The sequence below is a fragment of the Hippoglossus hippoglossus genome, chromosome 21 (genome assembly GCF_009819705.1).
Source record: "Hippoglossus hippoglossus isolate fHipHip1 chromosome 21, fHipHip1.pri, whole genome shotgun sequence".
In the NCBI taxonomy this organism is placed as follows: Eukaryota; Metazoa; Chordata; class Actinopteri; order Pleuronectiformes; family Pleuronectidae; genus Hippoglossus; species Hippoglossus hippoglossus.
In genome coordinates, this window is record NC_047171.1 from 2,590,084 (window position 1) to 2,615,445 (window position 25,362).

The 25,362-nt window shown below is 43.0% G+C and overlaps 2 protein-coding genes across 7 annotated transcripts in view; one reads left to right on the forward strand and one right to left on the reverse strand.

The window, feature by feature from the left end:
- The window catches only part of LOC117754573 (ras-associated and pleckstrin homology domains-containing protein 1-like), a 48,696-nt gene extending 31,833 nt beyond the window's left edge, over positions 1–16,863 (reverse strand). For 4 of the 5 annotated variants that reach the window (XM_034573537.1, XM_034573535.1, XM_034573536.1 and 1 more), the window contains exons 1-2: positions 16,670–16,863; positions 403–454 (exon numbers count right to left, since the gene is read on the reverse strand). The gene's annotated coding sequence lies outside the window, so the exon portion shown is untranslated. Of the gene's footprint in view, positions 1–402; positions 474–16,669 lie in introns of those variants that run through there. The other variant, XM_034573534.1, reaches the window with a different exon arrangement.
- A 3,253-nt stretch (positions 16,864–20,116) lies between these two features.
- cd28 (CD28 molecule) lies at positions 20,117–24,470 on the forward strand. Of its 2 annotated transcripts, XM_034575170.1 has the most exons (7): positions 20,117–20,136; positions 21,469–21,560; positions 21,652–21,733; positions 22,345–22,553; positions 22,965–23,121; positions 23,195–23,346; positions 24,059–24,470. In XM_034575170.1, exons 2-7 carry the CDS (start codon positions 21,492–21,494, stop codon positions 24,122–24,124), a joined length of 735 nt encoding a protein of 244 aa, XP_034431061.1. In that variant the 5' UTR covers positions 20,117–20,136; positions 21,469–21,491; the 3' UTR covers positions 24,125–24,470. The 2 variants fall into 2 exon arrangements, with proteins under 2 accessions (XP_034431061.1, XP_034431062.1); XM_034575171.1 differs by lacking the exon at positions 20,117–20,136 and having other exon boundaries at positions 21,495–21,560; positions 21,669–21,733.
- The last annotated feature ends 892 nt before the right edge of the window (positions 24,471–25,362 follow it).

Genomic DNA, 25,362 nt, shown 5'->3' on the forward strand with positions numbered 1-25,362 from the left:
CCACCCTTTTGGAACATCGTCCACACACTTTCTGTCCATATAGTGAATATGACTGTGGAAATTAAAGTTGAAATCTAGCTCTGACGTCCCTACTGACCTATTATCTGTGACATTTGTGAGCAAAACCGTACTGATGAGATAAGATACTTCAGGGAGATGAGATGCTGAATTACAAATCGTACCTTGGATGCATTCCTTGCACTGACTTGTACATTGGCAAGGCTTTAAAATTTTAAATAAAGAGTAATTTGACCCCAGAGTGATTGGGTCCATTCCCTTTGCAGATACAATAGCCAGATGTTAGTAGGTGTTGGTGAGTTTTTCGACCGATGGAAAATCCAACCCTTCCCAGAACGGAACCTCCCACATGTGACGGTGTGATATGAAATTAATGTTGTTTACCTTTGGTCTGTTAACTCAGTCCAGCTCCAACACAGCACAGAGTTCAATCCCCCTGCAGAGACACACACGGGAGAAACTGTGTTATCATACGTGAGATCGTGTTTCCTGTGGACGACGGGAGAAGCAGAGTCGTGCTCCTCCTGCCTGACGACAGAATGTAGAACCCACACAGAGTCTCTGACTGTTAAACATTCAGTGATTGTTGGTATCCAGAGATGAGGAGGAAACTGTGCCTCGCTCGGTCCAGTGTGATAAAATACATCTTCCAGAAACTCCCAACACACACACACACACACACACGCCTGGCAGCTGCCTACACACCAACTGCACAGTCAGCAGGTGGCACTAGTGTGTGTTTCCGTCATGCTGTGCAGGCTGGACGTGAGCCACCTAAAAATAACTGACAGGCCACAGCATCTAAATACACTGCTGTGGTCACCCGCTCTCCCTCTTGCCCAATATGCTGAAGAAAGTGTGTGTGTGTGTTTGTGTGACCGTTAAAATGTGTGAGTCCGAGTGAAACGTCGACTTGATCTGTCACATGGATGTGTGGGCGTGTGTGCGTGTGTGTGTGTGTGTGTCCTCCTTCCACAGGCTTATCATGCAGCGCGAACGCACAAAAATGTCAACGCATCACATGCACAGAGGAACGTTACACTTTATCCACAAACACACACACACACGCGCTCCAATCCCAGCTTGCATAAGATCATTAGCAGCTCTCATATGATCAGTAACTGTTGGCTGAAACAACAAGAACGCTGTTGTTGAGACACACACACACACACAGTTCTCTGCTCATGTGTACATCGGAGCGTCTGCGGGACTCTGGGGATTCAAACCAGCAACCATCCAGTGACAAACCAACATCTGGAACCTGCATTATTTTACACATTAACTGTAACTGTAACAGGTAGAAGCCTGATGGAGCTGAAGCCACTGAGCCACTGACGTTTACTGTCAATCAATCAATCAATCAACACTTTATTGATCCCAAAAGAAATCTATAGACCCCCAGTAGCTTATCTGATGCTTACAAAGAATAACAGAACATGCTATGACAAATAGATGGATGGATGATTAGATAGATGGAGGGATGGATTGATGGATTGATGGAGGGATGGATGGATGAATGGAGGAACTTCAGTGCAACAAGCTGACAACAGCAGAAAAAAACTGCCCCTCTTTCTGTTCTGCTGTATTTCATTTACACAACTTAACAGTTCCATCTCTGTCCAGGAATTAAAAACCGATGTGTTATTTAAAGTGGTTCCTCATGTCGCTGTGTGGCAACAGGAGAAGTATTGAGAAGAATTTGCCAATAACAGTTTCACAACAGCTCATGTTTGAGCGCCTGCCCAGTGTGAACACTCAGGACTGGTTTGCTGAATGTCTTCAATTATGAATCAATCATAATCTCTTTGTACACTAATCAGTGACCTCACACTAAACTCTGATGAAATCAAGGATTCGTTCCTAATCCTCCAGGACCTGAGCGTTGATATTGACACGATTGACCACAACAAACTTATCAATGGTCTTGAGAAGTCGGTTATTGTCCTGGTTCGAAACGTACTTTAACGAGAGGAAGTTCTATGTCAGCGTTGGAGATCACGTGTCTGACAAACAGACGTTTTGGGGGTTCCACAGGGTAGCGGCCTTGGACCTTTATTATTCTCACTGTACATGCTAAGACTAAATGTCTTTCAGCAATAAACACATGGATGAGCAATAAGTTCCTAAAGCTTAATGAGGATATAACAGGAATCCTTTTAGTCGGCCCAAAATCATAACTTGCATTAATTTGGAAACATGGTTCATAAATATGATAAACATCAGTTCAGACTGATGTTAAATGCAGCTTGTGTCGGTTCAAGTTTTGATTTGTTCTTCTTAATCCTGGTGGATCAGTTTTATTTCCATTATCGATCGATCTGCCAAGCATTTTCATTTCAGATTAAATGATCGATCATTGGCTCTGGTCCAGTGTCTTGTCTTGTTTTTCACACAGTGAAACCAACACAGACAGGATCAACTTTACAATCATTCAAAAAAGAACAGAAAGTAACAGACAATCCTCATTTTGAAGAAGCTGTAACCTGAGAACTTTAAGGATTTTAAGCTCAAATCGTCGATGAATTTAAAGCGACTAATTATTGCAGCTCTGATCTGTTTACTGCTGAGGCAGCGAACCTCTCGTGGTGAATGTCCTCAGATGAGTTTCACATGTTCATTTGGCTCCTATTTTTAACATTTCTTATATATAACCTGGTTTTGAAAAGTTTTCTTATCTTGTAAAGTTGAATCTGAGCTCCGGGGTGTTTCGCCTGGTGAATATTAATATGTTTGGAGGTTGTGTAATGCTTTAAGCTCTGTTTCTCCCTCCCAACAAATTGATGACTCCTGCGTTGCCTAACAGGCATTAAAGGCTATTATGAAACCAGGCAGCCCGCCAACACACCGGCTTTAAAACCAAGTCCTCAAACTGGAAACAATGGCTTTACCTCTCGATTATTTCACTCATAACGAGCTTTGGAAATCAGATTTTAAGGGGCTGGGCAGCTGATGGCGTCGATAATGTCATGATTACAGTTTCCACAATAAATGACCAGAATAAGTTGCAAACAGGGAAACATTTAATTGGAACAATGAGGGTATTGTTACTTCACTTCGAGTGTAGTTCTTAATAATTCTGAAAAACAATCCTGAGGTACACACAGACATGCAGAGGACATTCAGCTCCACTCATGTCTCAGTGTATTTAGATTTGATTTCAGATTGAATTGTCCCTTTTTTCATACTTTAAAAATATAATTGGCAGATAAACTGACAGTGGAAATAAAGGAGCGTAAAGCTTCAGCACAGGAAAAGGAGGCAAACGCTTCAAAACTCTGTAGTAAACTGCATCTAAAATGTTAAATGTATTTATATTGAGCTTTTAGCACTTTACAGCTCGTATTCACACAAACATTCAGCACAACTCTTTCTATTACACATCACTGACACACTGCTGGTGCAGATGTCCGGTGGTAGTTTGGGGTTCAGGAGCTGGGGATCGAACTCCCGGCCTTCTGGTTACCTCCTGTAACATCATAACACCTTTTAAATGCTCCGGTAGCTTTGTAAATAAATACATTGCATTAATTGTAAATCTCTGAATCTGTTTATTTCATGTGGTCCACACCTGAACCTGAAGGAGCCTGATGATATCACCAGATCTCCACAGACCCAGGATGACGTCAACAGCTCAAGATGGCGACACCCGAATGTACCCAAGATAATTTAGCTTCATTTTTGTACAACTGGAGGAGGTGGAGACGTGTCGTCCATCTTTGTTCACGCGTGTCCAACTTGATCCTTTAGTTGAAAAACATTCTTAAATATTCACACCACATCTGTAAGTGTAAGTTTGAACTGGCCACTCTGTAGTCTGGTGCTCGACTGTTCCCTGAACATCACGTAACTGGAAATATGAGGTCACTTCAGCCTGGAGGAGGATGTGTGTGTGTGTGTGTGCGTGTGTGTGTGTCAGTTTTAAACTATTGTAGTGAGGACATTTCAGCTGGTTCTCTTAACGAACCGTTTGAAGATTAAGTCTTGGTGTTAATGTCACTGTTGGAATTAGGTTAACTGTTTAGGAAATGCATTATGTCACAGAGACAGCCCCCCCCCCCCCCCCCCCCATGGCACCCATTTAAAGCAGCTTGTCCCTTGACAGTTTAGTCTGCAGCAGCTGAAGGACACAGACAGGTTGACGTTTTGGATTTACTGCCATTTACTCCACAGTTTATTTTCAGGGCCGTAAACTGCTTGAAGATACTTCAGCGTAATGCAAGATGGCAGATGTTTTTCCAGCGGGATTCAAACCCTCACCTCTGTCGGACTCTGCTGCTGAGCTGCAAGACATAAATGCATCTTCTGGTCTGCCTGGTAACCAGCTCAACACACAAACCCACGATCCAGCCGAGACAAGGCCGGCCGTCAGGTCACATTACTGCATGCGTCCTCTGACTCCGCCCTCGGGTTAAATCTGCAGCCGGCTTTTTTCTTTCTTTTATTCAGATGGGCCACAAGCTGCCAGCACTGGAGGGCAGGGAAAATAGAATAAAAAAAAAAAAGACCTGAACCACAGTGTTGTGATTCAAATGACTTAACAACGACAATAAATTCAGATTTTGTATTCGCTGCTCCCTGAGCTCGAGGACATGCAGAGTTTTATATGTTTGATTTTGTAGCTGCCGATGTTGATGTTGAGAATTCATGAACTGTCGGGTTTCTGCTACGTTCATTCTATATGTTAAATAATTGTTCATTTAACGAAATCACGGTAAATGTTTGAAATATTGATTTGAAGTCATATCGCCCACCTGTACTGTCTACATTCAAAAAAATGTATATCTTCAGGGTTTTTTGATTGCTTAGTCGGGCTCTATGAATTTATTTCTTTTTTCCTTAATCACTTTCTGCCGGTCTAGAGCATAAATCCAGAAAATACTATGTTATCACCACCTCAGTGAGAATCTGCTCTGAAACCTGACGGCTGCTGATCGTGAACACGTTTTCCTGCAGAGTCTTTAAGTGAGAACGCAGCAAAACCCAAAACCCTTCCAGACCAAGACGTGTGGTGTTAAGAGGTTTCCTCATAATCACCAATCAGAACACCAGCATTGAAGGAGGCGCACGCACACATGCACACTCCTGCAAGCGCACGCAGGTCGAGTGCTGCTGCAGTGGAGTCGGTCGCACTGCAGATCTGTCAGGAAGAATCACAGCACCCTGCCTTACTGCTCACACACACAGACACACACACACACTCAGAACAAGGACACTGAGCGACTGGGTTGAAATACTGCTAACAGGAGGAAGAGGAGGACGAAGAGCAGGAAAGACGAGGACAGTTGGACAGCATCCGGGTCTTCACTGCACACAAGAGCACCGAAGGCGAAGCGGGACGCTGTGGATCTGATCGACCCACAAAAACTCAAACTGACGTACACGGAGAAACCTTTGGTTACTGGCGTGTTAGTGACAGTGGCCCGGTTCACACCCGGTGTTAACCTGCACCTGCAGTGATCCGATCACAGGTGGACTCCTCTGAGCACGACAGACGTTAGAAAGCGTCTCCACGTGTCCGCAGCTTGTGGTCAGATCTCACTTCCCTGCTCTAAATAAACACAGTCGTCATTTCTGTGTGAAATACCAAATGATGTTGTTTTCAACCAGTCGGACTTTATAGACGTGTCCGTTGTAAATTTCTGTATTTCAGTGTGAGAACTTTGGTTCATTGTGAAACTGTATCAGGTCAGAGAACATCAGCTGCATTCTTCGTATCTGAAAGACTGATAAAACTATGGAGAGTGACACAATTTCCCACAATTTCATGTGTGAAAACAGCTGATCAGCGCCTGGGCCTCACTGGGAGCGTGTGCAGGGCGTGACGGCCGCGTCGCTGATCTGTGGTTCACACAGGGAGCGTGTCAGCTGCAGGTTTCTGGAGTATCCACTGTATTTCCTTGAATAAAAGTAGGTCGATGTACTCAACTAAATACCAGGACCAGTCAACAGAAACGGAAGGAACAGGAAGTGTTGCAAATAGACAGATACTGAATTTGCGTTGAAAAGATCATTGTCACTGTCCATCTTGCTGTGAACTGCAGTAGGCTGAGAAAATAGGCGTCATCAACCCCCCCCACTCGCTCACGGTGAATCCAGCTAGGAATCCCCTGCTATGTTCACACATCGACTTCTAACCCACATTTCTACAGAGTTTAAACCAGGAGGTCAGGAGGATTAAGTCTGTAGTTTGCGTCTCACTCGGACATTTCCGTTCACACAATCAACTCCTCCAGATAAAATACTGAGTGACTGTACAAACATAACAAAATCCTCCCACCAGCACGTCTTTCACATGCTCATTAGTTCCCTTGGAAAACACGTCACACTCTCGTGAAGGCAGTCGACTGGAACATGCACCGATTCACAAATTCTAGGGTTGGACACCAAAAAAAACAAAAACAACAACCTCCAAACACACCATTTTTAGCTCGTGTCACATGACGGCGGTGTGAGAGCGGTTTTCCTCCTGCACACACAGTGGCACCCGAGCTGAAAGCCTCACAAGGTAAAACTTTCCACTTCTGTCCGTCCTCGGTTGAAGCGGCTCCTGCCAGGAACAACATCTGCGGCAGGAACCTACGACAACCTTCTCAACAAGGGAGGGCAACAGGGAAAAAGTGAACAAATTAAAGTGGGTGTGTTGCTCATGCACATCACTGGATTCTGCTCTGCACGCATTCATGTCCACTTTTTATCCCCTTTCACAAGCCGTTCAGACGGATATAGACATATTGCCATGATGAGACAGAACCTGCTCAGACACACTGGTTTAATCGTTTAATGACAGAGCAGAGAACGAGCACCTGAACCTGACTCAGCTGAAAACCCTCAGACCGGCTCCAGTTCTAACAAGTCCCCGTCCCCAGGCCCGGATTCACCTCAGCGTCATGGAGACTTAAACCAACCCGACACACCTGAGAAACGTGGAGAACGCCTTTCACACACCAATGCAATCAGTCTATTTGTGTACGATGACATTTACAACACGTGCAACACTTCGCTCCTCATCTGTCCTGGCAGGAATTTGGATTCATCGAAGGCTTATCTGACTAAACCAGCTGCTGATGGGCCCGTCTGGTAAAAGCACATCACAGCTTGCACAACAGAGATTTATGGTCCGTTATATTAGAGACGTGTTTTTGTCCAAAGCAACTTGAATTTCTACGTCAAACTCACTGGGAGCGATTTGTGAATCAGTGTTTTGCTTAGTGCTGCAGCTTGGTCTGTAGTTGAGGAGGCAAATGTCCGAGTCAAATGACATTTTACAGAACTTTTCCCTGAGTTACAAAACACTGCAGAATGTCCAAAGAGCCCATGTGGGGATACAGAAGGAAAGAAAATCAAGTTGATGACATTTGTAACAGGAAGACGAAGACGCCAACTTGGAAAGACGACGTGATTCAAGAGCTTTGGGGCCGACGCTGTTGTCGATGTGCTGTAAAGAAAAACAAGAGATTTCACGTCACATTTGACGGCATTTTGGGTCACGTCCTGCCTCCTTCATGTTCTACCCAGGCTCCACCCCCTCGCCTAAATGCTGCGGACATTTTCCTGTTGCTGTGAACGAGTCTGACCTCGACATTCTCTCTGCTGCTGCTTCACATGTGAAAGATAAACTCTGGGAAATGTCCGTACCCAAATTGTTACGTATCTGAAACCAGCTATAGAGAGAATGAGCACTCTGTCAACAGAAGCTTGTGGATGTATCGGGATGTGGAGTCACTCGATCGACCGTGTGCGCTCGGCCAGTTTACTACAGGACGAAGAAACACACGTGTAACAGCTAAAGTCCGTCTGTTTTCCTCGAGACACCTACACAGTCGTTGCTGAGGAAGGCGAGCACAGTCCCCACTCACTTTCCATCCACACATTTTTCCGAACCAGACGCAGGATTTGAGCTGGCGACGTCCCAGTCACAACTCAACCGCACTTACTCCTGTGGCGATATTGTGTAAGTCAGTTTCCCCAAAATAAAACTTTATGTTCACTCATGTCTTCGTCTCAGGGGGGCCACGGTGCAGATACAGTTTGAACCGTGACCTCTGTCGCAGCAGACACAGTCGTCGTGCAAGAAAAAGCCGCAGAATATCAGACTTCATCCAAACGCTGAGACGAAAGTGTGCAGACAGAACGAGAGCTCACATACTTTCCATCTCCACTGCAGGGCTGTCTGGGTACGGGACGTAGCTGTGGTCTGGACCCGCTTCACGTGTGTGTTTTCACATACGAAAGAGCCAGCACAAAAAAACAGTAGCTGTTCCAGACGTTCTCCAAGACATAACATTAACACACATAATCCAACCACACACACACACAGACACACACACACACACAGGTTCAACGCCTGTACTCTTCTCTCTTAGTTTGAGCAATGGAAAACTGACAGGCTTTACACTATCAACACTTTCTGCGAGCCACTGGACGCCCCCACACATACACAGACTCACAACGTCTTCAAAGCCGCAGAGCGACTAAACCGACAAACCCCAAACACACTCTCACTTTGTTTCACCCTCACACACACACACACACTTTATAATAACACCATCTCCCTTAAACGTCACCGACACACACAATAAAGGCCGTGTGGCCCAGCTCACAGGGTATAATCAGCCTGACTGGTTTTTACTGCTGTTGAAGCGAACAGGCTGACAAACGGCTGACTGCATCAGCTACATCTGTAATTATGCCACTAGAGGATTATCTGTTTGGCTCTTTTCTCTAAATGTTTGTCAAAAATATGTATTCATATTTTGTAAAATCAACGATTTACCTGTGCCGAGGATGTTTTCATTCGTTTGTCTGGATTAATCAAAAACTACTAACATTTTGTGGAGGGTCGGAGCATGACCCCAAAAAAAGAAGCCATTCCATTTTGGAGCTGATCCAGATTAACATCCAGGAAGTTTGTTTAATTCACTTTTACATGGTGACATCTGGCATGAGCCTTAGTGGAGGTAAGCATCCTCCAAGCACCGTTCAATTAAGAGATTGAAGTTTTACAAGATATCTCTGCAAGTAAGAAAGAGACTGTAAAGCTCAGAATGATAAGAAAATGATTCCTCATCAAATTGTATCATATGATAAGTGACATCATATTGTGTAGTAACGCATGAACCTTTGCAACCAATAAGATTAGGGACAGAGATTTACAGCTTTAGATTAACCAATCAGTTTTCATCATATGGTTTAGGGTCGGTTTGAAATGCAGCCTCACTTTCGACCATCTAGCTTAATGCATTTTGTTGTTTTGTGTCGCTAACTGTACGCTAACGATGCTGCCAGAGTCATGTAGAGAGTGTGTTGCCATCAGAGTTGAATATAATGTTCACCAGGCACGTGCGGTGATTGTTTACTATTTCAGTTCATGGCTCAGGTATTGAAACGAGGCACCGAAATCTGTGTTGTGATTCAGTCTGGGAGGAACGAGATAGGATTTCAGTGCCCAGCCCTAATATGGTACTAATGACTTCTTGATTACATCCACAATGGATACGTTAGCATTACATGATTGGAGTATAAACAGTGCAGGGCCATGCATCGTCAGTCTGATGCTTCTCTTTTCAGTCTGCAATCTGTAAGGTATGAAGCAATAACAACGTGGGGAAGGGGGCAATTACTTGAATATCCCAACATGGACTGCAAGAATGAAGAGCAGAATGCAGCTCAGAAGATGTACTGTGTGTTTTTAAACATAAAGTTTGCCTGAATTTGAATCTTAAGCAAAGTATTTGAATGATTCCTCCACCTCTCCCGAAGCAGAGTGTTTACAGAGACTTTAAAAGTCAAGTTAAACAGAGTCGGCCCAGTTTGAGAAACGGAGGTCCTGATTCCCAGCTGCACAGCCTGCCCCTGGATCTCCACGAGGGCCGAGGGACATAGAGAAAGACAAAGAGAGAAAGAGGGAGAGAGAGAGAGAGAGAGAGAGAGAGAGAGAGAGAGAGAAAGCGTGGCTTGGCTGGGGTGATACAACTCGGAGAAGAAAGAAACAAAAAAAACACAAGACAGAGAAAAATAACAGAATTAAAAAAAAACAGAAAAGGAGAAATGAGATTAAATTTTCCAAGAACGACGAGCGGTGCAGGAACTCGGCAACAGCAGCCACAAAGACTCCACATCTGTGTGGAATTAGAGAGAGACCGAGATGAGGACAGACAGTGCTGCTGCTCGAAAAACTCCATTTGAACTACGGTGTTTTGTTCGTCTGACGGAGATGAAGGGAAACTACGAAAAGATCCTGTCCGAAAGCAGATCTGCACCGACAAGCGAAACCACGAAAAGGACAAAAGGATGAAAATAAAGGAAAAGCTGTGATGTTGTTATATTTAGAAGCAACATTCAGCTGTCAGATATATATATATATATATATTAAACTGAATAAGTTACATTGCTTTGAATAATTGAGCTCTGGGATGATGGGAACATTCGGTAACAGACGGAGCTCTGTGTCCATACTAAGGCGTCTCTTTTCATAGGTAAAGGTAGAATAAATTAGGTTGTTAAATCAAAAATGTTTTAGATATTTTGTCAGTGTTATAATCTCTGTTATCGTCTCTTTGACCAGATCCTGAGCTGTAAGCAGCTTTGAGAAGTTTGTGTTTAGGGATTGAATCGTTCTGTTTGAATACCTGAACCTTAACTCTTGTTTCTCTTTGGATCGACTTCCTTTGAGAATCTTTTTGCCACTTGTGTGTAAACAGCTGAGGGAATTTGTCAAAGCGACAACTGGGCCAACGAATGGAATCAATTTGACTTTGTTTTCCCAGGATTCCTTGTTCTGTTACCACGTCACCGGGCCATGAGCGGAATGTCCCTCAGACCAGCACCAGCTTTTCTTAATGGCATCCCTGACCTCTGACCCCTGAGGGGTTTACCTGCTGCACATACCATAGACATACAAACATTTTTGCTCAGTCCAAATTTCCTAAACTTATACTAAAATATTCAAATACGGAAAAATGAAGAAACCATCAGGACATTTTAGTGTTTTGCTGTTTGTCCAAGAGTCCGTGGTGTTTAGTTTACGGAGCAGTTAACTAAGGAGAAACTGGAGTAGTGTTACCTCATCTGGATACTCCATTAGTACTGTGTGTGTGTGTGTGTGTGTGTGTGTGTGTGTGTGTGTGTGTGTGTGTGTGGGAGGGGGACACACACACACACACACACACACACACACACACAGGCTGAGTCATTGCATTCAGCTGCCAGTTCCCTGTTTTAACAACAAACAGCAGAAAAAACATTTATTGTTATCGCAGCGCTCACACACACACACACACACACACACAAACACACACACACACACACACACACACACACACACACACACACACACACACACACACACACACACACACACACACACACACTTCTCTGTTTGTGTCACTTGTGGAGTCCACTGGTTTCTATGGGTAACTTGTGAGGACCAACGTTTCCAGTGGTCAGACATGTATGACAACAACCAGGTGGGTTCATGGGTGATTTTTAGATATGTGGCGATACCATTGATCATCTTCCTGCTTCTGATACCTGGACTTTGCACATCCGCCGATAACGAGAACCGAATCTGATTCCGGTGCGTTTACAAAATAAAACATTGTGTTTTACCAGTTATGATATATCTTTAACAGGCATTTGTACTGTGCTGCACTTTTGGCAGAATCGAAGGCATTTTTCATAATGATTGATGAAACGTTTTGCATAAAACCAGCGATTCGGCCACATGTGGGGGGGGGATACAAGCCAACATTTGTAATATAGACGTGCAACTGCTTTCGTGGCCTTGGCAGCTTGTGTTTAAAATAACACTGTGACCTTAAAATGTCCTTAAATGTCTTAAAACAACGGTAATCAGTTATTGACTTGCTGCTCGTTCACCTTCTCGTGCTCTGAGCTGCGCAGCTTAAATAAATTGATTCTGTTCGGCTTCTACACAATTTAATCCAATATCTAATCTCAACCCGACTGAAACTAGGCCATTTTTATTACCATCCATATATGAATAAGGTTGTTAATCTGCCGGGGCTGGTGGGCTCGGGTCGGTGAGGCTGGTTATCTGTGCAGGACAGACCCACATCTACAGCACCGAGGCAGAACTAACACCGCCATTATGAGCTGATCAATCAATTCAATTGGTTGACGGAAAATTAACAGTTTTAATTCACCATTAGCTGCTTTGATAATGGATTCGTCGTATTTCAAGCAAGCGCGACGGTTTGACCTTCTCAAATTAGACACTTTGAATCTTCAATGCACTGAACCTCAGAGAAGAAAAACATCTCAATACTTCTCTTCAGTGAGAATCGGTCCTGGTCCGAGTCAGAGCTTGTGTTGTTGAAAGCACCAATAGGGAGAAAAGTGTCACAATAAGACGGTGAGACTTTCACAACCCAAACTGAAAGGACTGAATGAGAAACTGTGGCCTGCAGTGTCCCTCTGTAGCAGATCTGCTCCGTCTCCTTCACGCCCTCTCTGTGCGTCGCGCCCCTGGGACAGAGAGGAATTTCCTGAGAGAGGGAAGGATGACTTTTCCATACTCTTGGCGAGAAGAAAGAAAGACACAGTACGACCATCAGCGAGAGAGAAGCAAACCACAACATCAGATGGTGACCTGCTCTGACCCCCTTAGCAGCTACCAATGAGAATACACCGACAGACGGCACCAGAGCAGCTGATCCAGATGTAACCAGTGTATCCAATTCGATGTTTACACGACGACTGCCGAGTTGCCGGAGGAAGCACGCAAGGCCAACATCGTCTCTGAACGCTGTCGGGCCGGTCCAGCGCCCGGAAATGCAGATGTGCGGTTCCCACAACAGACATGAATCCACTTCAGGGCCCCTGAGTTAGACAGGGAGGCCTCCAGCAGTCGCTGAGCATCGTTCTGGATAAGAGCGTTATCCAAACTAATTATCCACATTTCAGTTTTGTCTGAGTCATTTTATCAACTCTGCAACTTCTTGAGGACAAAACTTGACCCGACAGAGAAAGCAGCTCAACCTCTGGGGAGCATGAATGTGCTGTTACTTCAATTTAATACTCAGCTGCTCAATCAATAGGTGCTTTTGCATCACAAGTTCAAGAGGGTAAAAGTTCCTGCAGCTCCTTGTGACTTATGTCTCCACAAAAACAGTCAAAACCCTGAGGCGATCAAACTTAACGAGTCTCATGACACATCAGAAGCACAAAAGACGCCTTTTGTACATGTGTCTAATGTCGTCCTCTGCAAACATCTCAACGAATTCTGGACTTCATTGTTGTAAAATCAAATTTTCAGCAGCAGAGTAAAACTATCTCCAAATAACTTAATGTAGACCCTCGTTCTTTCAGTGGAAACATCAAAAGGTTCAAGTTCACCAATGAGAAGCTCCTGCAGTGGAAATTCACCAACTTTAACTTCTAGTTCGCACAACACGATCATTAGCCAGATTTTCCAGTCGCCAACAAGTTTTAGAAGTCGCCAACAAAAGATCTGAGACTAATTGGAGTTCATTCAAAAGTCGTCAATCACACAGTGTGAACTCTTCAAAGACACGAGTCGCTTCACAGACTATATTTCTAACAGGCAAATATAGAAGAGTCAGTGAGAACTACAGCGAATCAGAGCGCAGGACAGGGTGAAGGTACATCTAATGGTGAGGCCTCCCCTTGTTCTTTACACTGCACATGTCTGTAATCTGAGAAAACAAGCAATGGCCATGTGTGTCAGGGACAGAGAAACAGACTCAGCTTCTTTCATCAGGCTCAGGTCGCGTTCGGTCAGAGAAACACGCTCCAAGCCGCACTTTATTCTTTACAACTGTGATGTCCACTGAAGCGTTTCACCTCCTCCAGTTTGACATTTCACTCCGGGTCTGTTTTCGTGACCAAACATAGACCAGACATATGAGTCGGGGGGGTTTTCTCCTCTTTAAAGATCATGAAGTGTATAAACCCATCGGCTGCAGCCAGTTGTGCTGCATTGACTCACAATGGCTGCAAGACTCCCGGTCACAAGACAGCGAGTCGTGAAGTGTGAACTGCACGTTGATCTGACAACTTCCAATGTTGTGTAGCGTGAACTTGGAAGAAGGAAAAGAATGCCACCAACGAAATAAGGAGCGAAATGGATCGACAGTCTGTCAGTGGAAGCAGGAGCCTGCAGGTCTCAGGGGTAAAACTCAAGCTGAGTGGCTGGTTGGAAACAGTCGGAGCTGCCTTTAGATGAAGTAGGGCAGTGGGGATTTTCATACTCCAGTTAACCCTCAACACAACCGGGAGAAACTGAATTGCGTCCCACTTTGCTGCACGCGAGTGTGTTACAGAGGTGGAACCTCTCAAGTCTGTCATCACGATTCCACTGAAGCTCTGATGGGCCTGGTTACAGATTACAGCTCCCAGCAAGGGACTTCAACTTCGAAGCAGCTCAGTGTGATTATTTAATGTTCTCTTGCAAATTCTCTTATACATAGTATCAATACAATTATTTTAAAATCTAGTTACGATAAGCTTCTGTATTTCTACTCATGTTTAGATGACTTTTAACATTGGAAAACTTGTGAGTCATCAATTAAAAGAAATAAACAGGTTTGTAAAACAGTATATTTGTAGTTCTCAATATTAAGCATCACCTTTATCTTAAGCGTCAAAACTAAACCTCTGGATTGATGAGAAATAAATCATTTTTAAACAAAACCCAAACCAGATATCGCTGCATCGAAAACAGCATCTTCATTTATTTCAATGGAAAATCAATCCTGACTTTTTTGCCAAAACAGTCCAGCCTCATCTGTCTGATACGAATCATTCACTGCTGCACTGATGCTGTTTGGTTATAAAATATTATAGTTGACTCATTCAATGACTCATTCAATTTGTAAGGATATGATTTCAATAGATTATCACTGACTTTGTATGGGGAAGAAAAGGGCGTTTGACAAGTGTTCAATTATAATAAGTGAATATTTTGACATGGGACACATTTAAGTAAATAGCACAGAAATCCACTCAGAGAAAAGGGTGAAATAGATAAAAAAACGATGCTAACGTTAACTAGCCAGGATGAGCTGCACAGCACAGAAGCAATAACTGTGTGAGGACTGAAATGAAGTTTATTAAATCAGTAAAGTCCGGTGTGCTCCTGCTGAAGTGAATCTATTCCCTTTTCTACCCTAATTGATTCCTCACTAAAAAAAAACATGCAAAGGAGAATAAATCCACGTGTTGTCCCGTTGTTTTTCTTTCACCCTGAAGGATCTAAGACATTTACGTGTCTCCATAACGAGACTGTTAAAGAATGTCAACACAGAATGAAGGTCAGGTGAGGTAGAGGAGGGATTCACCTGCTCAGGGGAGGAGTTAAGAAGAGGAGGAATAACATCTCGTCTACTACGCATGTAAACAGTCGTAACACTGTAAAATACAGACTTTTTACTGCACAACAGCCGTTGGCAAAGACAACAGGGTCAGTGACACCGGTAATTGATTCTCCATGTTGTGTTCTAGGGGGTCACGTGACAGGAGACTGACGAATCAGCGAAAGGCTACGTCGTGACCGAAAAAACCCAATCAGAAAGCACCTGTGAGTTTCTACGTCATTGTTTTCAAACCTCGTCCAGAATAAAACGCGTTTACGAACTCCAGAGTAGAGTGTACGACAGATGTATGTTTTCCAAACGAAAACGTAGCAATGTGGATGTAGCCTAAGATCGGAATACTGCGAATGTGCGAATTTGATTATCGATTGATAAGTAGGCCTTATTCAGACGATCGTCTTAATCGGGTTAATATCGGAATTCTGGTGCCCATGTAAACGGAATAGGACGAGTCTGACAGCTAGAAGACATCCTGCAGGAAGATGGGTCTACCTGCCAGATGATGGTGAGACAGACAGACAGATGGACAGGAAGACAGACAGGCAGGCAGGCAGGCAGGCAGATGGCAGCCTGCATGTCTGATGATGCTGAATTGTAAACGAGCACTGGGTCAGACCACCTTCATCTTAACGATGCACCTTTTCAAACACACGTCCACGCGCACTGACGGGATATGACTGAACCGCACATGGTAGAGGTCCGTGGTGATGAGTGGCAGCTGCGGGGAACACGCCCATACCCGTGTTAAGACGATGCCACGCCTTGCCTGTGTCAGCACGGCTCGGCACGCCTGGCCTCCGAGCTGCAGCAGCACCACACACGGCTGGAGAGGCGCTGTCAGCCGGGGAACCTGCGCATCCAGGCCGGCGTGTGTGTGTGCGTGTGTGCGTGCGTGCGTGCGCTCTGCAGGCCCTGCGGCGTTTCATCAAATGGCACCAAAATTTACGCACAATGCAAAATGAGGCTGAGGTGCGCGCATGCAAACAGCAGAGATGCATTGAACCGCAGCTGCAGAGGATGAGGAGGTTTTTATCTGAGCCCCCCCCCCCCCCCCACCTTCACCACCACCACCACCCCTCCACCCCCCCCCCCCCCCCCCCCCCCCCCCCCCACCCCCCCCCTGCAGCCTCTAACGGGATTAATTGGCCTTTATTCCGGGGGATGATAATTAAAGGACGCGCTCAGTCCAGAGACTCGAGATGAGACAGACACGGTTTCGTGTCGCTGCTGCGGCGGAGGGGGGCAGCGGAGGGAGCGTGGATCCACCGGGATGCGTTAGGGGGATCGGGGATACTCACTGTGCGGATCCCGGAGGAGGAGGAGAGAACCGGACACGGAGGAGAGGCGTCCACCGGAGGAGCCCGCGGTGCGACGGCCGAGGCTTCGCGGGGATTCTGCCGCTGTAGTCCGGGTTTTCACCGACTCCCCTTCCCCGGATTTCCCAGATTTCCTCCGCGCTGCCACCGAGTCCCAGCTCCGCTAACACTGACGTCAAGCTGGTGGGGGGGGTGGGGGGGACGGGGACGCTCCACGTCCGGGAGAGACTTTCACAATAAAGTAAAAGAGGCGACTGTAATACACAAGTGATAACAGTGACACTGTGCAGTTTATGAATCATTTTTAAACGAAGCTTTAAACTTCTTATAGTTTTTAAGGAATATAAGTACTATAAAAATACATATATATTGTAAAGATCCAATATAATATTACAAAGCTCTAACGTTTAAATTTGAATGCTCTTCATCCCATATCTCATTAATTAGACCCAACCAGTCAATCAACCAACCAGTCAATCAACCAACCAGTTAATCAACCAACCAGTCAACCAACCAGTTAATCAACCAACCAGTTAATCAACCAACCAGTTAATCAACCAACCAGTCAATCAACCAACCAGTCAACCAACCAGTCAATCAACCAACCAGTCAATCAACCAACCAGTCAATCAACCAATCAACAATCAACCAACCAGTTAATCAACCAACCAGTTAATCAACCAACCAGTCAACCAACCAGTCAATCAACCAACCAGTTAATCAACCAACCAGTTAATCAACCAACCAGTTAATCAACCAACCAGTCAATCAACCAACCAGTCAATCAACCAATCAACACTCAACCAACCAGTCAATCAACCAATCAACCAATCAAATAATCAACCAATTAATGAATAATTCAATCAACCAATCAGATATTTTTTTCATTCTTATATTATCTAATGAACACACATCACACATGCAGGGCATACACACTCAAACACATCTACACATACACACACACACACACACACACACACACACACACACACGCACACACGCACACACACACACACGCACACACACACACACACACCGTTCAAATCTGTTAGTCTTTTACTGTGAAGCCAGTACAGCCTTACTTCCGGTGTGTCACACTGTGACTTGACACATCCTCGAGCTCTATACCGGATCCCAAAAAACTCCTCGGGAGCGCGTATCCATTCCCTGCGCGCTCCCGATGCCTGGTTTCCTGTCCTGCCCAACCCAGAAATTAGCCTGAGCCAATCAGCCCCGATGAGATCATTACACTATATTATTACATTTCATTATCATATAGTATGGTAGTTTTTATTATATTTATTATGTTACGTTATGTTTTATGTTATATTATGTTTAATATTATATTATATTATGTTAAGTTATGTTTTATTATATTATGTTATGTTATGTTATGTTATGTTATGTTATGTTATGTTATGTTATGTTATGTTATGCTATGCTATGTTATATTATTATATTATAGCATACTTACATCAATGTTATTATATATACTATTAAATATTCAGTTCTGATGTTTGGAGGATCTTTCTCTCTTTCCGTCTCTCTCTCATACACACACACACACACACGCTCACACACACACACACACACACACACACACACACACACACACACACACACACACACACACACAGAGAGAGAGAGTTCACCTCAGTTTTTAAGCCTTTTCTTTTCATACTAAAGTCTGACCTCTACTGGTCTGACGCTGCCAGTGTAGTGTAAATGTGTGTGCGTGTGTGTGTGTGTGCGTGTGTGTGTGTGTGTGTGTGTGTGTGTGTGTGTGTGTGTGTGTGTGTGTGTTTTGTCTTTATTTGTCCTCTTTGTGACACACTTATTAGCGGCTGTTCTGAATGATGATACATGAATACATTTGTTATTATTATTATAAACACTTTACGCTTTACAACATCCTAGGCAGGGTTAGTAAGTGTTCCTAATAAACTGCCAGCTGCTTGTTATATCTGTGATATATCTGATTCTTCTGAGTCAGAAAACCAACAGCAGATCTGCAGGATGTAGTTTTATCTGAAGTGATCCACGACGAGAACACGTCGTTCATCCAACAGCTGAAGAGTTCGTCAGAAAACGCAGAGGAAGGAAGAGGAGGGAGACCGAAGCATCAGAGTGAGTAGGAGGGAGCACCAGGTAAAACAAAACCTCAACCCCGACCTCAAGTCATCTGGAGGTTTCAGTAGATGTCAAACATCACATCGAAACCTGCACAGTGACGAGCAGCAGATTAAACAAGCGAGCAGAGAGGAGGGACGTCCCCTGTTTGATTTCAACTCATAGCTGATGGAATGAATGAATTCAAAGTTTCCATATGTATAATTGTTTTTGTAGCAGAAAACCTTTAAATCATAAGAAAAAATACATTAACTCTTTAACACATATCTCAGTGTCTTCACAACCTTTCCAGTCCACAGTTCATTGCTGTCTCAGCTAATCACTGCACTCCACCCACTGCAAATGTCTCTGTACATACGTTTACACTGTACATATTACATTTGACTCCATTAATACTTTTCTCATATATCCTTACATTATAGGCATACTACTTCTTATTACTTTACTAATTACTAATATAAATTAAGGCCCCTGTGGTAGTCACTCTTTCCTGTTTGGTAATCTGTCTCCAGCGTAAAAGCACAATGTTTGTTTTGTTCCTGAAATGCTTTACATTGAGCTGAATTACAGAACTTTTATTTTGAAAAGTTGTGAATGAGTTGGTTGTTTAACAGACTCTGAAATAGCCGACGTGCAATATATATATAAAAAAACAACATCACTTCAGTAAATCATTCAAACTTGTATATAAACCAAACACGTGAATAGTAATAAAAGCAAATTCAGTTTAATTTGATGAAAAATAAATATCTTCAGTGCAGATAAACCAGGTGGGATGAACACAAAGTTTTCTAACCTCACTCTGCACACACACACACACACACACACACACACACACACACACACACACACACACACACACACTTATATATAAGTTGCACCATCTGTCACCTCCAGATGCTCAGATCCCTTTCACACGTCTCCAGTCTCACACAGTTCATGTGATGCAGGAGTTAAATCTTTGTTGAGCATGAATTAAATCCAGTTCACAGCAAATTTCAGCTCAAACTGTGGTGAGATATTCTTTTTGATAAATGTTCTGTGATGTGTGAACGACGTCTTGGTTTCCACAGTGACGGACCTTCTGGTTAAATTTCAGCACTCTATTCTCAACACTGAACAATAGTGAAACGACGATGTAAGCAACAAAGAAACCGCTGTTTTCCAGGTGACTGTAGTTGTGACTGTAACTTCTGCAGTGAGAACAAATGGGGCTCAACCCCACAGACGGTTTCCAGGCAGAACGCACACATGTGACGTCAGCACGGCCCTGAAATCACAAAATCAGCACTTTCACCCTGATGCTTTTTAAATCTACGGTTAGTTATTTTCCACAGTTTGCAGCTTATCACCGGGCGTCGAAGAAACTCGCATGAGACGAAAACGCAAAAGCGGCTCTTTTTATTCCAAAGAAGAATCAACTGATGAAATGACAGTGGAAGATAAACGCTTACCCGTAATGTCAGAATAAAACGTGAAATTGACTTTTACTGCATCAGCCAGTTTTAAATTAGACTTTTAAACGCTTTGTCATTGCAAGGCCTTTTCAGTGTAAAGCTCTGAACTGATATAATCCACATTTGTTTGTGATCTGGTTGTAAATAAAGAAGTCGATGTACAAACATATCTATATGAAGGTAAATGGAGTGTTTAGTTATAATATGGTGCAGATAACTAACTTTACTCCTCTGTACCGACTGCAGCTTGTAAAGCAAAGTGTGCAGGCTCGGTCCGTTACTCACAAACGTATTATTATTATTTTTACTATTACTATTTTTACTATTATTTAGAATAAATGACCAAAACTCAGCTTTTTTATTACAATTAAAGTTGTAATTGTACATGTTTTCCTGTCAGGGACCACTAGTGGAGGACATCAGTTAGGACGCTTATAGACAAACTAATATCTTACAATCAATTTTATCTATCTCCTTTGTATCCAAGCATTTCCAACATATAGTTTGTTTTGTGCTCTAGTTTTTTTTAAACGGTTGTATTTTTGTATTTCTCAAACTGCTTCAGCAAACAGCCTCTGTTAAAGTTTAAAATATTATTATGTGAACCAAAAATGTATTTACTTCATTTATCCAGAGCTTTTTCTGTCAGAAATGTAATTTCTACCTAATATCTTCAGAATAAAGTTTGTACTGTGGGTCAGTCGTGGCTGCAGCTTAATTCAGAACACACAGGACAAAAAAAACACTTAAAAACACATAATTTATCTTCTTATTCAAATAAAGACTTAAATGTTCACAATCACACCCTGTAAAAGTTTCCTCTTGAACAAGTGGTTTGAGTTTCACAGTTTGTTTTTTCCACTGGAGTTCGATGGTTTAATAGATTCCTGAAGCAGATGAACCTGAAAGACACAAATCTCATAAAACAGAAAGTCTTTCCACTGAGCGCAGCAGCAACATCTGGAACAGAAGAAGAACACGATGTAGAGTTTGGATAAATTCTGGATTCAATTCGAATAAAGAAAATCTGTTGTGAATGCATGTTTTCCATAATGATACGCGAGAGGAGAAGTACTTTTTTTAATACTTTATTCATTTCACTGATTGATCAGGTTTTTGTTTCTCTGAGGAAAAAGACAAATAGTCTAATAGAAATTCAGATTTCATCTTCTCATCTTTCCTGAACAACCACAGCCTGTGATCAGCAAAACACCGTCATGATCATTTCCTGTGCTGGCAAAGGCGACAGTTTCCATGCGAGCCGAGGGACACGCTCAACTATAAAGGTGAGTTTCATTGTTTTTGTTGTATTCTACTGGAAGTGTGTGTTTTCAGTGAGAGTGTGCGTCCTCACCAGAGTTGTGTGAATTATAACAGTGTGTGTGTAACGGCAGCATGTTCCTGACTCTGATGGGATGGACCCTGGTGACCCTCAGCCTCTGTCGGCCCGTGTGGACCGGTGAGTAAACACCGACTCACACCGATGGGATGATTTCCTGTGTTTGTGTTGATGAGAACTTTTGACACAGTTCAGGGTTAATAGAAGTTAATAAAAGTTCATAATAATAAAAGTTTTCTGGACGTGTGGAGGAGGTGGAAACTAATATCGTGGCTCAATTTCTAACACTCAGATTCACACATTTAAGATTAGATCTGAGAAGTTAATCTTACTTAAAAATATAGAAAACAAACTGTATTGAGATAAGTAAATAAAACTATTATTCTTAAGTTATATTTACTTATATATACTTGTTATTTCAAGAAATTCTAATTTTAAGCCAATGACAATCGGACAAATGGAATTTTACAATCATGATACTTTAAATGCTTTAAATGATATTTAAAATAAATCTAGAAATACTGAAGATAATTTTTAATAGCTTGAGCTTGGCTTTGGGAACATATGACACTGAAGGGATTTCATACAGGCTGGAATTCAGAGAGATGGATCTTGTGAGATATTCTCAACTCTTATATTATTACCAATAAATCCAGACTGTTCCTGATGGATCAGACTCTTCATCCACTGAGCGTCACATCTTCCTCAGACCTTCTTTGTTTTTCCATCAGCGGCGAAGGTGATCCAGCCGTACAGAGTGACGAGCATCAGCGGCACAGCTCAGGTCCAGTGCTTCATCCGGACCCAATGGTCCGACTACCCTGACCCCGAGGAGGTCCGTGTGACTCTGCTCAGAGGCCTCCACGGCTCCCAGGGCCTCTGCTGCACCACGCTCAACTCCACCGAGCCCAGAGAGACAAGTGTGGAGGAGGTGGGGGAGGTAAGCTCATTTGTTTTCTCCATCATCCTCTCACTTGTCAAGCTTTTTTTTACTATACAAAGTGTGTGTACTGGCTCTGACTCCTGACAAGTGGCAGCCAGTGTTCGGAGCCATCATGTCCTCAGGTTGTCCGTCTGTTCGATTCTTCTGAACTCGATATCTCAAGAAAACTTAGAATTTCTTAAAATTTGCTACAAGTAGCCATGTCAGATTCACCTTTAGCCTCGGCGCACTCTCAAGTTCGGCCTGTTTCCTTGATCACAAGGCCAAGACACTTAAATTGTGCAGAAGACCTTCAAACGTACAAGGGATATTCACCTTCTTGTCCTGTGTTCTAAAATATATTACTGCTGGCATCATGTTATAGACAGTGACTCATGTTAAGAGAAGGTTGACCCTGTTGTGCTTCAGGTGCAGTGTTCTGCTGAGGTGATAGGGGGCGCCGTGCAGGTGACCGTGTCAGGACTGAAAGCCGCAGACACAGATTTGTATCGCTGTCAGATCCAGGTCCTCTACCCTCCTCCATACCTGCGGCTCACTGGAAACGGGACCCTCATCCATGTCCCAGGTGAGGACTCGCTCTCGTGCACGTTCGCCCGCCGCGCTCACAGCTCGTGTCTCACTTTCACGTTTGTCCACAGGCAACTGTGACTCTCCTGTGCAGGAGATGGTTCAGCAGAGTGATGAAGAGGAGGGTGAGGAGAGTGAGGAGGGGAAGGAGCCAGTCAGTGCCCCTGTGGTCACCCTGGTGATTCTGGTCATGTTCGTCCTCATCATCATCATCTTCTTCCAGGTCAGAACATTATTTTATTATTATATTATGTTTACATGGAATACATAATAATATGATATTGTCTTTATATTGTATCTTTACTTATTTATTACTCTTGATGATGTTTCTATTTTTCCTGTAACATGGCAAAGTTCCCCATAGATAGAATAGAAATACACTGTATCGTACCAGATCATGTAGTATTATTGTATTGCATCAAATCGTATCGAATTGTATCGTATATTAATGTATCGTATCAAATTGCAATGTATTGTATGAATAGTATCAAGTAGTATCGTATTCCATCGCATCGCATCGAATTGTATCAAATAGTATCGAATGGTATTGCATCGTATAGTAATGTATCATTTTATCTTTACTCATGATTTGCAGTAGTAGAATCAGTCTGTATATTGATTGAGCTGTTTTTGATGTTGTAGAATCCAATGATTGACGTAATGAGGGTCTTACTGAGGCCGTGAGGAGAGATGCTATGTCTAACTACTTCAGCTAATACAGTGTTTACATGGTGCACAAAGCAAACGACGTCTAATCAGATTAGTTCACAAACCTGAGGTCATATAAAGTTTCTTTTCAACAGAAAGAGAAGAAGGAAAAGAAGGTTTGCTGCTCATGAAGGGATTTTTGCCCCAAACCTCTTCGTTAATCTGACCAAGGGGCAGAAATATCAGTGAAAGTAGAACAACACTAAACGTGTGTTTTCCATTTGCAGACTCTCCAGTGTGAACGAGGGAAGAGGGACAGTGTTGTTCCTGCGTTTGCTGCTGGAAGCTGCTGAAACCCACAGCAGCAGCAGCAGCAGCGTGTCTGCCAGGAGCTTTAGAGTTAATGGATTAATGGTTAACGGATCGAGGGAGAGTCCGTGTCGAAGTCACCTCTGTTCTCATTGAGGTTCCACATGTGGACGTCGGTGCAGGAGTTATTTATTTAGCACCAAAGTAATGTTTACATTGTTGTAAACTCAAACTATATTAAAAAAGCTTTTTTATGTTTGTTTAAAAACAAAATCACTTGATTTTTTTATTTGGTAAATGCTTCAGATCATTAAGGTGCATTATGGCCATAAAGGTTATTTGCCTGCAGTCTATTCGTAACTACCTCATGTCTGTGTATTTTGCAATTTTCAGCAAATATTCATGTTGTATATTTACTTCAAGTAAAATGTTTCAACTTTAATTTGTACAATTTCTTATTCATCTCCTGTTTATATAGAACACATTGGCACCACATTAATAAACACCAGTATAAACCATGTAATTGAATCAATAATGTTCCACATCTGAAGTAACTAAGCAGGATAGAAAACATGAATATTACATCCAAGATTTATGTAAGATACATATTATGAAACATGCTGAGTTTAAAGTGACAAGAAATAGTAGATTAATAGTGCACAGTAGATCTGAAGTTGTAGAACCAGAACCACCAGGGGGCCTCACTGCAAGTTTGATGTATGACACTTAAACTAAATATGTTTTTAAAGGTAAACGACAGACAACAAATAATCCCTGTTTCTTAAAATCACCCGACGACACAACATCAAACCCTCTCACCGGGCGATAAGTCACCGGCTGCATCGCCGCTCTGGGTCCACAGCCACTTGGAGAATAAATCCCTTAGTGTGTCTTTATTTTCAAAGATGCAGTTTGATTGGCGGCTGTAAATCACTGTGGCTGACATTAAGTTCATCGGGAGCCAGTGAAGAGATCCAGGATGTGAAGTAACTGATCGTGAGCGTTCCAGCAGCCGTTCATGGTTCTGAGCCACATCCTCTGAATCTGCTTGAGATAAAGAAAAATGTGTTGAGATGAATAATGAATATTTAGTTTGTCAGCAGATGCAAGTTGCCCTGGTTACGCTGCTGGTGTGACGCTCAAGGTCCCACTGGCTGTTTTCCAGCCACGGAGACTTTTAGTGTGAAAACATTTCCTGCCTGTGGGTTTTAGTTCTCACCTCAAGTCAGTCTTGAGTTTCGATTCAAGCCAAAAACCAAAAAGAAGAAAAAAAGTATTTTTT

Excerpts from the sequence above, each read along its gene's own strand:
- cd28 (XM_034575170.1), top strand. The coding sequence starts at position 21,492 with ATGATCATTTCCTGTGCTGGCAAAGGCGACAGTTTCCATGCGAGCCGA. Across the intron at positions 21,734-22,344 it reads CTGTCGGCCCGTGTGGACCG|CGGCGAAGGTGATCCAGCCG; the intron begins GTGAGTAAACAC and ends TTTTTCCATCAG. Across the intron at positions 23,122-23,194 it reads GACCCTCATCCATGTCCCAG|GCAACTGTGACTCTCCTGTG; the intron begins GTGAGGACTCGC and ends GTTTGTCCACAG.